General features: G+C 36.3%; 1 protein-coding gene, 1 long non-coding RNA gene and 1 pseudogene across 2 annotated transcripts; 1 reads left to right on the top strand and 2 right to left on the bottom strand.

The window, feature by feature from the left end:
* Positions 1 to 1859: 1859 nt before the first annotated feature.
* Positions 1860 to 4908, bottom strand: LOC111198998 (annotated as a pseudogene).
* A 1061-nt stretch (positions 4909 to 5969) lies between these two features.
* On the bottom strand, positions 5970 to 6755 carry LOC111199006. The gene is made up of 2 exons (XM_022688412.2): positions 6313 to 6755; positions 5970 to 5997 (listed from the first exon to the last, which is right to left on the bottom strand). Exons 1-2 carry the CDS (start codon positions 6693 to 6695, stop codon positions 5985 to 5987), a joined length of 396 nt encoding a protein of 131 aa, XP_022544133.2. The 5' UTR covers positions 6696 to 6755; the 3' UTR covers positions 5970 to 5984.
* A 4731-nt stretch (positions 6756 to 11486) lies between these two features.
* LOC125610257 lies at positions 11487 to 13214 on the top strand. Its single transcript, XR_007340285.1, has 4 exons — positions 11487 to 12524; positions 12699 to 12765; positions 12852 to 13062; positions 13152 to 13214. It is a non-coding gene; the product is annotated as an uncharacterized LOC125610257 (long non-coding RNA).
* The last annotated feature ends 903 nt before the right edge of the window (positions 13215 to 14117 follow it).

Raw genomic sequence — 14117 nt, 5'->3', positions numbered from 1 at the left:
ATAGCAAATTTGACCAAAAACAACTAGCAATTCTTGAGTTAAAAAAAAGAGGAGAGTATATAGGCTGATAAATGAACCTATCAGAACTTTAAGAAGCGTGAATATATTTCTGAATAACACAATTTTGTAAGTGATATAAAAAACCACGAGTATTATGATTAGTAAAAACAACAATTTCATTAAATCTTAGTGAATTAATACTGCTTTGAAAGTAAAAGTAACTCTCTGTTACATAAATAACTATTGATTTGGGAAATTTAACTAGATACGATTAGCATGATTTTTGACAAATGAAGTACCTCATTAAAAGGCTACATGATTAATACGTAAAGCAAATGATCTCTCAGTGGCAAGGATGATCTTTAATGACCTTTTAACTAAGTCCAACGAGATAAACTAAGAGCAGTATTAACGCAGTTGTTAATGGGGTTTTTTAAATGTTTGTATGATTTTTTTTTTTAAAAGTCTCTTATATATTAAATAGAAACATTATAATAAATACGTTCACACTAAACTGGATACATGTCATTTGCAAAAGCACTGTAATAAATGCGTTTGCACTAAAATAAACACATGTCACATGTTAAGAGCTTCTCAGTCAAACTCTACATAAATATATTCACACTATGTATTTTACGTTTTTTAATATAAAATTCACATGAATGGTTCTTCTTTACCTTATTTTTAGTGTTTACGGATAGAACTTAACAAATTATTCATAAATTTTGATTCGATTCGTTATCCATTTTGGGTCGAACCGAAAAATCATGATATTCGTTACTCTACGAAGCAAATCAAATATTAAAATACAATATCCGTAAAAAAAACAAATCACAAATATTAATATTTATAGGAACGAATATCCAATTTGATCCATTATATGCATATATATATATACATATTGTAAAGAATTATATATAAGTTATATATTATAGTTTATATAAATTTTACAATATTTTTGTTTTAAAATAATTTCATTTTAAGAATTTTATTTTTCATGTATTATTTTGAAAAAATGTCATTTAATATTAATTAACAATATATTTATATATTTATCAACCATCTTTATATAATTTTACATACACATACATATGCACATTGACGTGAGCACCTTATATCTAAGTATTTACCACAACTGAAATATCTAACTTTTTGGAAGTTAAAATATTATTTTTTAATGTTTCTTTCACTATCGACCAAATTGTAGTAAAATGATTTGTTTTAATAATTTTCTTTTCTTTTTTTAACTACTATCCGTTTAGAAACTATAATATGAAACCATTGGTTCGACATTACGACTATCTAAGATTCATAACATGAAAACAAACAAATAATAGTAATTTTTGATTATTACAGAGAAAAAAACAAAAACATCAAACATTTTAACCGAACAAACCAAATAAATATTAATTTAAAATGATAGTTATATTTTAGGAGATTAAAAACAAAAAAAAATAACCTAAAACCGAACCGATATCCAGATTAAACGGATTAATGTCTCTTTATTAAAAAATAACGAAACTAATAATCACATTCCACGCAAGGCGCAGATTATTACCTATGTAATTAGAGAAGGAATGTCTCTTAATTAAGCTCCACAAAGCACGGCTCTTATGAGACACGTGTTGGATATTCCGCGTCTCTTTCTTTCTCTCGACGGATTGATTCCGTTTGCAGGGTTCACCAAATCGTCGTTGCTGCTACACTCATCTCTATCGTGGCTCGACATTAATTGTGTAAGATCTTGACATTGGTTCTTACATTTATGTCACACAACTTATAAACTCCATAGACTAATTTAGGGCTTACATTCATTTAACTAACACATAAAATTCTACATGAAAAACAAAGAACCTCACTCAAATAAATACATATGTACTTGTATTTTCACAATGTATTCAACAATTTATTACAAATTTAAATAATAAGATGTAGATACAAACACAAATGGCACTGTACAACATTATGTACCTGAATAATTCACAAGTCATAAGTCTTTTATCTACGATGCAACCTCTTCTCGAAGATCTGTTGATAAAGCTTATTTGTCCGGAACACCAACACACACGAGACAAGAAACCCGAGGAAAGCCATGCAATAATCACAAAGGACAACCGGAAACAATGAGGACCATAACACGTGTTACCTTCTCCAATAATGGTCTTATCATAAATATAACCAATCAATCTCACCGAGAAGATATACGAACCCATAGGACTAGCAATCGAAATTGTGTTATATATTGTTCCCATATGCTTAACCCCGAACAACTCTGACGTTATCGTCGGCATTAACGACCATTGTGAGCCATAACATATTCCTACCATAATCGAACCAGGGTATAGATTTCCTTCAAAACCAGAGGCTATGATTAGATGTCCTATGGTCATGGCTCCGAGAGTTGTAGCCATTAGCAAAGGACGTGGCCATCCTTTTTTATGTAGCAATGCATCCGAAACATAACCAGCTCCAAACCGACCAATAAAGTTCCATATGTTCCACAAAGACAGCAATGCGTTTATCTCCACGTTAGAGTATCTAAGAGACTCACCTATTTGTCTGATGTTGTTTATCGTCGAAATCCCTGATCCCATTCCACATACCATCACAAGAAACAGTAACCAGAAGTCTAGATTACGCATAGCTTGTACGAGATTCAAGCTTTTATCTTCAACCACCACCAAGCTCTCACCAGAGGTTGTTGCTTCTAGGTTGTCTACAAGAGGAGAATAACATGGTTTCTCGATATTGTCTCGGCGTGCTCTTATGGCAATCAGTAGAGGCGAGGCAAGGAGGATGAGTAGAACTACAAGCGTGACGGTATTGGCCCATGATGGTAAACCAAGAATGCCCTTCACAATGATAATGACCATAAGGTAAGCTGCAATGATTATAGACAAAGTTGATAAACCATCTAAATGCTTCTTCTCATCGACCGTGCTGGTCTCGTATATCCTGACTAGTGGCATCACCAATACAGAGAGGAGTGAAGGTACTATTGCAAGTAGAAGAACGAAACTCTCTGGATCTCCAGGGCATATTGTTTCATAGAGTTGTATTAACATTGCTCCACTTAGACCAACAAAGCCCTGCAAAGAGCAAACCAAAGGCATAGACTTAAGGTTCGAAATAGGCATAAGCGTTCTGGCATAATGCTTTTTAAAAAAAAGTTTGTGGACTTTCGGGTACATCCTTTTAGACTCCATTTAGGTTTTTTTTTTGTATTTCATACGGGTTGAGATGAATGATACTTCGAGTTTGGATATAGTTCGTATTTTTGATCTGAACTCATTTCTTGTTGGCTTAATAATATTTACTAGTTGGATACTTTTACAGCTGGATCAAAATAAAAATAAAAATGAATGTTCTTTTTTTTTTTTTGTCAACAAAATGAATGTTCTAAATATTAACTAAGTTTAGAAACTTTTGTTTTGCTAATTCAAAAATTTCGGATATTATTTTAAGTTTTTCGTATATCTATTTGAGCTTTGGTCAGATTCGCATAACATTCGACATATCGCCCTATAAGATCTGTTCGGGCATTTATGACATAGATTTTTCAGTTCGGTTCGCATGTCGGTTACAATTACATATTGTATACCTATGCCTACTATTAAATGTCTAAAGTGGGCCTAAGACTTAACAGTTGCCGGGAAATCAACTCTAACCAAAGAAAATTTGATATAGACTTTAACTACCTTCATTATTCCGACGGCAGTGCCGCCATAGTCGGCGAAATTCTCAAGGGAGCTAACAACGTTGGCTGTATTAAGAAACGTTAAAGACTGAGCCGCTATGAACATAAACAGACACATAACCGGAACCGGCGGTTTTCTAATCAAACCGGTCACGGATGCCCAGATAAGGAAATAACCGGTGAAGGACAAAACCGCTCCGATCAGGATCACCACCCACGGACCTCCTCTACCTCCCCGTCCGTCAGGGCGACGGCGATTGAAGGTGGCTGCGGTGTACACAAGTCCAGACAAAACGCCGACGTTACCACCAATGTCTTTGAAGACAGAGACTGTGTCAAGGGTTGATTGGTCGTATGATTGAGATGATTTCAAGATCGCCGAGTAGATTCCGAAGGTGTAAGAACCTCCTAACGTGCACTGGATCCATATGCTCGCCGTCATAGCCATCCATTTCGTTCTCAGAATCTCTGCCACCATCTTCCGCCGTGTGTTTTAAGCCGGTGAATAAAACAAAAGCTAGAATCGTTTTCTACCTCTTGGCGCAAACTGACATGCACGAATTTGATTTTTTTTCTTCTCTCTCTCTGTGTGTGTACGTGTATAATAAAGTAATGGTGGTGGTGGATTTATCATTTATCATATGATGTTTGGAAAAACCAAAAAAATGATATAAAATAAAATAGTGTTTTAGTAATGCAGATAAATATTTTTTAAAAGTGAAAAATGTTAGTAAACGACAATTAGATTAGCTATAAATGGCGGACATGGCATGGGGTCAAGTAATAATCCCGACACAAGTGTGTATGATTAAAGCCTGATTGCTTGTTCCACTCTCTTAATATAATCTCAGATATATTATTGCAAGAGGAAGATTACAACTGAAAATTAAGCAGAAGACAAATGACTGGAGAGAGAGTCCAAGTCTTTCCCTTAACTTATGACCCAAGCTAAACACTTCATAAGTTGCAATTGGCTAAAAGAAAAAGCTAAAGAAACACTCACAGCAAATTAATGCATCCTCTCAACATAAGACTGAAGCAACCACCTGTTGAGAGACTCACCACGTCCAACAAAACAGCCTGAGTGTGGCTGAGTTTCCAAAGGTGAACTAAACATGTTGAGCAACTCTTCAACTGCTTGTCTCACCACTGATGTACCAGTGATTCCGCCGTGTTTTGAGTCGGAGAAGAAAGCAAAGCTAAAATCATTTTCTACCTCTTGGCTCAAACTGGCATACACGAATATTTGATTTTTTCTATTTGACCAACTCTCTTTTTGTTTGCATCTTTTGTTGGGCTTTGAACCATTTATACTTAGGCCCATTTGTTAAGGAGAGAGCCACGTGGAGTCTCAAGCTTCGCGTTTTGCACGCTACGACCACATGGATGGCACGTGCGGGAGGAGACGGAATGGGGAGATAAGAATCAAACTTTGCGGGGAAGAGAGAGAGAGAGACCGATTCCCAGGAAGTGCGGCGTTTGAGTCCTGTCTCCGCCGCTAACTGGCTGTAAGTCTTGCCGGAGGCTGACTTCACGATGAGAAGCCGCCGATTGCACGGAGGAGACACTTGTCTTCACAAAAGCAGTCATCGGAACGACTGAGAACGCACTTCTCTTCACGGTGAGAAAGAATAAGAAATCGAGGCAGAAGAGATGTTTTTAACAATAAGTATTTTGAAGGGATTTTACTAATTAGTAATTAGTCATACAAAGGAATTGTGCTTCGACTATTCCATTTGCCTAAATCTGGTTCAGCCTCTCAGTTGGATCCGTTGAAGTATCCTGTAGCATAGTATATTAGTCAAACCCAGCTTATTAACTATACCAGCAAGGATCAAGAGAAGTATCTGTTTTCGTCCAAGTGATGCAGAAAAGCAAACAAAAATAATTCTAAAACTAGTAATTTAGCTTCACTTTACAACAACTTTTAGTTAAGCAGTTCAATCCATTGCGTAATTTCAAGTGCTCTAATATTTTTTTGCAAACTGCAAAGTTCCACATTTTGTTTCTGTAAGATCCACGTGAAGAGTTAAACTAAGCAAGGGTCACAGAACAAATCTCTACCTCGTAGCCCAGGAAGTAGAAGCTGAATTTCATCTCAGAGAAATCAAGCCTTTCCAGCAATCTGGACAAATCAAACATAGAACGTGTAGTTTCCCCTGGGGACTTTACAAACGAAAGGAAAGAAGGCATATATGTAATATGCAATAGTTCACTTAGGGGAAAAATATGTAATATGTAACTTAGGAGAGAAGATCATTCAAGACTAGCCTTAGGCCAGGGTCCTTCACCCGAAACATCTGCAAGTTAAAATAAAATAAAAACAGACAGAATAGAACAATATCAAGTGTTGAATGAGCAAGACGGATTACAACACCTACTCACAAGAAGAGTAGTACTCAATACATTCACAAGCTTGCACATGGATTAAAAAAAAAAAGATGAAACAAATTTATCTTAGCACAGGTTTTCATTAGCACATTCAGAAAACTTATTTGATTTATTAAAATTCGAATGAAACAAATTAATCTTAGGACAGCTTTTCAGTAATCTTGCAAAGAACATGAGGGGTTGGGTTAAAGAGACGAAACTCTTTCATGAACCAATTACTCCACCTCAGAGCATGTTTGTCCCCCTTGTTCCTGAAGCGATATCTGAATCTCGACGTTCCCCCAATTATTTCATCAGTCTCCTCGGATCGGATCAAGATGGCACTTCCAATGCGAACCCAACACCCTTCGTGATCAACTCCTTCAACGGGGAAATTATTCCGATTCGGTTTCCCCAAGTAGAGCCACTCTCGAGGGTTAAGGATGGGATGGGCTGTCTGCGGAAGGAGCCATGGCTCTCGAGTGTACAACTCCTCCCCCAATTCCACTATCAATCCCGGAATCGCCACTGCTTCTCCTTCAATCTTTGGCCGCAGAAAACCCTCTATGATCTCACTGTCTGAGATCCCACTTTCTTCCTCGCCGAATCCTGCCATCCCCGTCGTCATCCCTAGCCGATATTCAATTTGAGAATCATATCTTATCGATGATGTAACATTATATATACAAACCGATTGGGAAAAGGAAATCTACCAAATACAAGGGTTGGCCCTCGAAACTATAATAAAAACTACTTTTTTTTTTTCACTGAACATTCTTTACAAGGCAAAATCCCAACGGAACAAAAAGTACAATAGAAAGATCAAAGGCTCAGCCAAACTAAAACCGAACAAAAAAATAAAAGGTCCAACGAAAGCCCAAACAAAACCCTAGCCCAGAGGAAAACGGTCCATGCCTCAGCAACCTGCCACGCGTTGTGCGCCGAAGCGAGAAAGGGACACGTGCAGGGAGATACGACACGTTTTCACAGCGAGGAAATCACCACCGGAACAACTCTCCGAACGTCCACCAGACACACCGGAACAGGACGCCGAGAAAGAGGAACCGACAAGGCAACTTCAGACAATAACCAAGACACAACCACTTTCACCGCTAGAGAGTCTCTGACCGAACTCTAATTGGTGTTTCACCGGATAAACCGGAACAGAAACCAGACCAAAGGAGTCGCCGGCAACTCAAAAGGAGAAGTGAAAGCATAGAGAAAATTGTTTTCGCAACAGAAGGAGAGTTCCAACGACCTACAACCAACCTCGATTCAATCGATTATCCTACGAGAACATCATGTGCCTTTAATGATTAGGATAAGCTCGAAGACGCAGCTACGCTATCAGCGGGGAGGAAGAAGCAATCAATTGAAGAGGCCGGAATCGATTGGAACAAAGTGAAACGAAGAAGCGAAGAACAAGAAAACCAGGAAATCCCGGAAAAGATCTAATCAATCCAGGGGAGAAGAAGGTAGATCATCGGAGACAAGAGCCAGCAACCTCAATGAAGGATAAAGAAAGTGTTGCCGGAGCCAAGAGCCGGTGGGAACGCCAGAAAAGAACGCCTACCACCAGAGCCAAAAGCCGACCATCCTGTTCTAAATAAGCAACAGATGTCGGAACCTAATCCCCAACGGAGAGGATAAAACACCGGCCACAACTGCCAGGACCAAAGAAACTGACTCTCTCTCTGAAAGATACAGAGAGAGTTTAATAAAAACTACTTTATATGAAACATTTATATGATTATATATTGAAAATGATATTATAAACCAAAAAAAATAATGAAAAGAATTCTGAGATCATATTATCATTTTTAATAAATATTTTTGGTTTAAATTAAAATGACACTAACCTTCATTATTCTCTATTTTTTTCAGAAAATACAAAATTAGCAAAAATTATTCAGAAAAGTAACAATATATATTCTTATTATATTTCTATTTCTATTTTCTATTTAAAGTTTAAATAAATAGTACTATATTTATTTCAAGAAAATCCAAGTTTCAAAAAAAAAAACATTTACACAAATTATTTCTTTCATGATAATAAATTGCAATGAAAATGGCACCATTCACCTGTATACTTTTTCTTTATTTCATGTCCGCTGAGTTTCTAGAAGAACATTCTACAGTGTAATTTCAGTGATTTGATTTAACTACATGCCGTGTTAGCTGGCGTCACGGGAACCAGCCTAAATACATACCCCAAACAAATGATAATTCAAAATAGGAGTTTTAGTAATTAAACCCTTCAACTAAAGATAAATCACAAAATAAACCCTCAACTCGGATAATGGCTTGCATTACATCGGTACAATATAAAGTGTTGATCAATGGTCAACCAAAAGGACATATTGTACCAAACCGGGGTCTTCGTCAGGGTGATCCGTTATCACCTTATTTGTTTATTTTGTGTACTGAGGCACTAATAGCGAATATAAGGAAGAAGGAAGAAGAAAAGTTACTTACGGGGCTCAAAATTGCACGGAGCTGTCCGGCGATTTCACATCTATTATTTGCAGATGATAGTCTTTTTTTCTGCAAAGCCAATAGGCAGGAGTGTGAAACTATTATACAGATCTTGAAAGACTATGAAAGAGCGTCGGGGCAACAAATTAATTTTCAGAAATCTTCTCTACAATTTGGCCATAAGGTTCCGGACGCAACTCTTCTAGAGGTACAACAGGTTCTAGGTATCACTACAATTGGTGGTATGGAAACATATTTGGGAATACCCGAGAGTCTTGGGGGGTCAAAAACACAGGTTTTTGGTTTTCTTAATGAATGGGTGAATAATAAAGTTAATAATTGGACAATACGATTTATTACAAAAGGAGGTAAGGAAGTTTTAATCAAAGCAGTGGCATCACCTATGTCAACTCATGTTATGTCATGTTACCGGTTACCAAAAATGGTCACGAAAAAACTTACCAGTACAGTTTCCCACTTTTGGTGGAGTGGCAGTGGCAATAAAAAAAGGGATGCATTGGTTTTCATGGGATAAGATGTGCAAAGATAAAGTGGATGGTGGTGTTGGTTTTAGAGATATTCAATATTTTAATACGGCGTTATTAGCGAAACAGCTATGGAGGCTAATAGATAAACCTGATTCTCTTTTCGCAAGGGTTTTTAAAGGAATATACTATAGGAAATCTGATCCTTTGGACCCAATCAGATCATATTCTCCCTCATATGGGTGGAGAAGTATTACATCAGGTAGATCTCTGGTTAATAAAGGGCTATTCAAAAGAGTGGGAACTGGTTCAAGCATTTTTGTCTGGAATGATCCTTGGATCCCTGCTCCTCGCCCGATGTCAGCAATACAAAAATTCTGAATCAATATTTGAATCCACTACTTAAGGTGGAAGATTTGATTAATCAAGAAAATCTTTCTTGGAATTTGGATCTGCTCAAAGCTTATATACATCAGGATGATGTGGACATTATACGGAGTTTAGCTATTAGTCGTAATCCGAAACCGAACTCATATGGCTGGCATTTTACGGACCATGGAAGATATACGGTTAAATCGGGTTACCGAACGAAAAAACTATATCCGGATAGTAGAGTTCAGGACAGTTTTCTGGGACCAAATACTAAACCACTCTTGGCTCATTCTTGGAAGCTTCAATGTTCCCCAAAGCTGAAACATTTTGTTTTGGCAAATAACATCGGGTAGTCTACCAGTAACTAAAAATCTTTATTCCCGAGGGATAAAATGTGATACGTTGTGTCAAGTATGTGGTATTGAGGAAGAATCTATTAATCATGTGTTGTTTGAATGTCCGTCGGCAATACAAACTTGGGCTTTATCCAATATTCCCTCATGTCCGGGGATTTTCCCCACCCCGTCTCTTTTCACAAATATGGACTATCTTTTTTGGCGGTTACCAAAGGAACTGGATTTGAGTTATTTTCCATGGATACTGTGGTATATTTGGAAGAATCGGAACGCTAAAGTTTTTAAGAATCAGACAAGAACTCCTCTTTGACATTCTTCGGACTGCGGAGATAGAAGGTGTCTTGTGGGCTGAAGCACAGACGGAGGCATCTGTAATTCGGGGACCTCTAGATATTATAGAAGAAGCTCTTCCACATGGCGCTGATAAGTGTTATATTGATGGAGCATGGAAGAAAGATGATCCTTATACAGGACAAGGATGGGTCTATAGGAAGAATGGATCCACAGATACTATGATGGGTGCTATGTCTATTCGCAGGAGTTTATCACCTTTACATGCTGAATGTGAAGCTTTGATATGGGCGATGGAGTGCATGAAGACTCTACAGGTATCAGATGTGGTGTTTGCAACTGACTGCTCTCAATTGGTGAAGATGGTGTCTACACCGACAGAATGACCAGCATTCACTACACATATGGAGGAGTTTCTGCGATGTAAGGAATTCTTTCTCAACTTTTCAATCCATCATATTCCAAGGGCGCAAAATACACTGGCGGACAGGCTGGCACGAGGTGCTAGGACTTCGCCATCTGCTATGGTTTATGTTGATTCCGTTCCCCCGAGGTGGCTCTCGGATCAGGGATCCTTCTAGTTTCTTAGCCTTTTGTTGTAAAAAAAAAAACCCTCAACTAAAAATCCTACGAAATAAATCCTTAATTTTAATTCCGTTAACGTCTTTTACCCTCCGTCTAAAATACCGTGACGGAGGGGTGACATATGTTAACGGTTTTTAAGTTGAGGGTTTATAATGTTAAAAAAATTGTTTAAGGTTTTTTTCCAATTCAAAAAATAGTTGAGGGGTTTTATCACTAAAGGTTATTAAATATTTTAAAACCTTTATGATCATTTATGTGTTGTCTTAAATTGATTTATATGCCATTAAAACTTATTTATAAATCTTTATACATTATTTTATGAATTTATAACCATTTTACAAAGCTTCATAAATATTTTAATACTTTTACAAATGATTAAAAAAGATTCATAAAACAAATCACTTTATTATTAAACTAATTTGTAAATCTTGTCGTAATAATTCTCAACACTACTTAAAACTTAATATGACTTAAAAATATTAAATTATTTGATATTTTGTAATAGTGATATACGAAATTTGTGTCTTACATTGCCATTGTCAAATATCAAATAATTAAAAAAATTATGTTATATTAATTCTTAAGTAATATGGATGATAGTTAATTAATGGCGTCAATCTTCCTACTTAGAGTAGGATCTTTTCTTATTTTCATTATTTCTGATTTTCAGATCATATTTTGCACCTATCACAAAAAATAATGCAAGATTATTCTTCTTCTTATTGATTTTGGACCAATATGTTGTACTTTTGTCATATTGATTAATAAAAAATATCACTGATCTATTATTTTTGCTTTATGAAGCATTCTTAATCATTTGTAAAAGTATTAAAATATTTATGAAGTTTTATAAAACGGTTATAAAATTGATAAAATAATGTATAAAGATTTATAAATAAGTTTTTACAGCTTATAAATCAATTTAAAACAACGCATAAATGATAATAAAGGTTTTAAAATATTTAATAACTTTTAGTGATAAAACCCCTCAACTATTTTTGAATTGGATAAAAACTCCAACAAAGTTTTTAACATTATAAACCCTTAACTTAAAAACCGTTAACATATGTCACCCCTCCGTCACGGTATTTTAGACGGAGGGTAACAGACGTTAATGGAATTAACGTTGACGGATTATTTCGTAAGATTTTTAGTTGAGAGTTTATTTTACGATTCATATTTAGTTGAAGGGACTAATTACTAAAATCCCTTCAAAATACTCAGAATGTTCCTTGAACTAATTGGTAGTTGAATGCTTATTGCTAATATACTTTTCTAGAAGAACATTCTACAGTGTAATCTCAGTGATTTGATTTAACTACATGATGTGTTAGCTGGCGTCATGGGAACCAGCCTAAATACATACCCCTAAACAAATGATAATTCAAAATACTCAGAATGTTTCCTTTAAACTCTTGTGCTTGCCTTTTCAAATATTGGTGTAACATTGTGATCAAATGTTAATTGTTACAACACGTCAAGAAAATTGATAAGTTCTATTTAAAGAATGATACACAAATCAGTAAGACCATCTTTATCGCTGAGTTCTTAATGGATTTTTAAGTCTAATAAGGCATTTAATTAAATCAAAACAAAAAGAAAATTAGATAACCATCCTTAATAGAGATTTTGGCAACCAATCATAAAGGAAGTTCTTAATACACGTGTCACTGTCAGCAAACTTGTGAATTATGGATTTTTTTTTTCTTTTTTCTTTCTTTATTTCTTTCTCCTCTTCTCTCGCGTTCTCAGTCGTTCCGATGACTGCTTTTGTGAAGAGAAGTGTCTCCTCCGTGCAATCGGCTGCTTCTCACCGTGAAGTCAGCCTCCGGCAAGACTTACAGCCAGTTAGCGGCCGAGACAGGACTCAAACGCCGCACTTCCTGGGAATCGGTCTCTCTCTCTCTCTCTTCCCCGCAAAGTTTGATTCTTATCGCCGCCGTGACTTAGCTTAGTTCCGATGGCAGCAGCAACTCATCTCACTGAGCATCTCAAAACTTTCGTTGACGTCACTCGTTCTCCTACTCACCATGCACTTACTTACACTCTTCCTTTTTTTTTGGGAAGGCTGAGAGTCTGAAAGCGATTGCTACTTCCTTGGAGAAGGGTGTCGTGTCTATTAATCAACCAATTGGTAAAACACACTCTTTCTATCATCATCTTCTGTAACTCCTCCTCTCTGTGTTGTTAAAATTCTGTATCTTTGTGTGATGTATATAGGTCGTAGAGATGGACTTGTACTTAACGACCCACTGATGATGTTGTCCGAACACGAGGTATTTCTATTCTCTTTTAATATGTAACGGAAAGAGTAAGGGTTTGGTCTTTTGTAGGTATTCTCCTGCTTGCGGTGATGCTGGACCATCTAAAGTTGAAGCCTTTGGACAATGCAGTTGTCCATAGTCTCATTGGTTTCTTTACCGCAAAGCTGGTGATGTTTGATGCTTCTTCTTCTTGTATCGTTTTTTGTAATTTTATTCAGTTTTTTTTTTTTTTAATGTGATCTTGATCTTGTTTCAGGCAGAGTGTAGTCTGTGCGGGGTGCACTTACTGGTTGCTAGGCTCTGCTTAAGAGGAAAACGTAGTATCCGGTGTGGTCATGCTATAATAGCAGTGCTATTGATGCAGAAGCTGTGGCAAAGGAAATAGCACAGAGTATTCAGTGCAGTCTTTAGCACTGCATCACCCGCAAGGTATAAAAATTTTTCTATTCCTCTACATTGGATGTTCTTTTAATTGAGTTATTACGGATGTTTTTTTGGCAGCTCTGTTTTGAACATTAGTGCCTTCTAGAGCAATACCCTGACGCTATGATAAATTTGGTGGTATGTTAATGCTCTCTACTTGGGGATACCAATTTATAATCCAAAGTTCAGTCTAGTCCTCTTGACTAAACGATCATTTTTCCTAGGGAGATTTGATTGTTTATGCTACATGCGAAGCATCGATGGAGAAAAAAAAGAAGATTGTAGCCACTTTTAAAGCAGTGTGCTAGGTATCTTACTCCTCTCTTCAACTTGTGCAGGAAGAGGGTATAAGCACAATCCCATTTCCTTTTATTGCAAGTTCTTTGTTTTGCTTGCTGTTTGGGTGTGAAACATATTAGTGTGAGAACATTCGTGTACTGTACTTGTTGTTTGAACTTATACATAAGGTAGCAAATTGTTATGTAATTAATTTTTTTTAAGAAATCCAAATTAAGAAACTACCATTGCAGGTTAAAAATTAGATGATTCTTAACTAAAAGTCCCTAGCTAACATTTATTAGTTAAATAATCATTAAGGTGTACTAATAACTCATAAGGTTTCTAGGATAATCATGCTCTTATACCATCTTATCGCTGAGTTCTTAATGGGTTTTTTAAGCCTAATAAGGCTTTAATTAAATCAAAACAAAAAGAAAATTAGATAACGCGATCCCTTCATAGAGGTTTTGGCAACCGATCATAAAGGAAGTTCTTAAGATACAAACGTCACGGTCAGCAA

The sequence above is a fragment of the Brassica napus genome, chromosome A6, assembly GCF_020379485.1.
Source record: "Brassica napus cultivar Da-Ae chromosome A6, Da-Ae, whole genome shotgun sequence".
Taxonomy (NCBI): domain Eukaryota; kingdom Viridiplantae; phylum Streptophyta; class Magnoliopsida; order Brassicales; family Brassicaceae; genus Brassica; species Brassica napus.
Note: the sequence above shows the minus strand (reverse complement) of the source record. Positions and strands in the feature narration are given on the sequence as shown.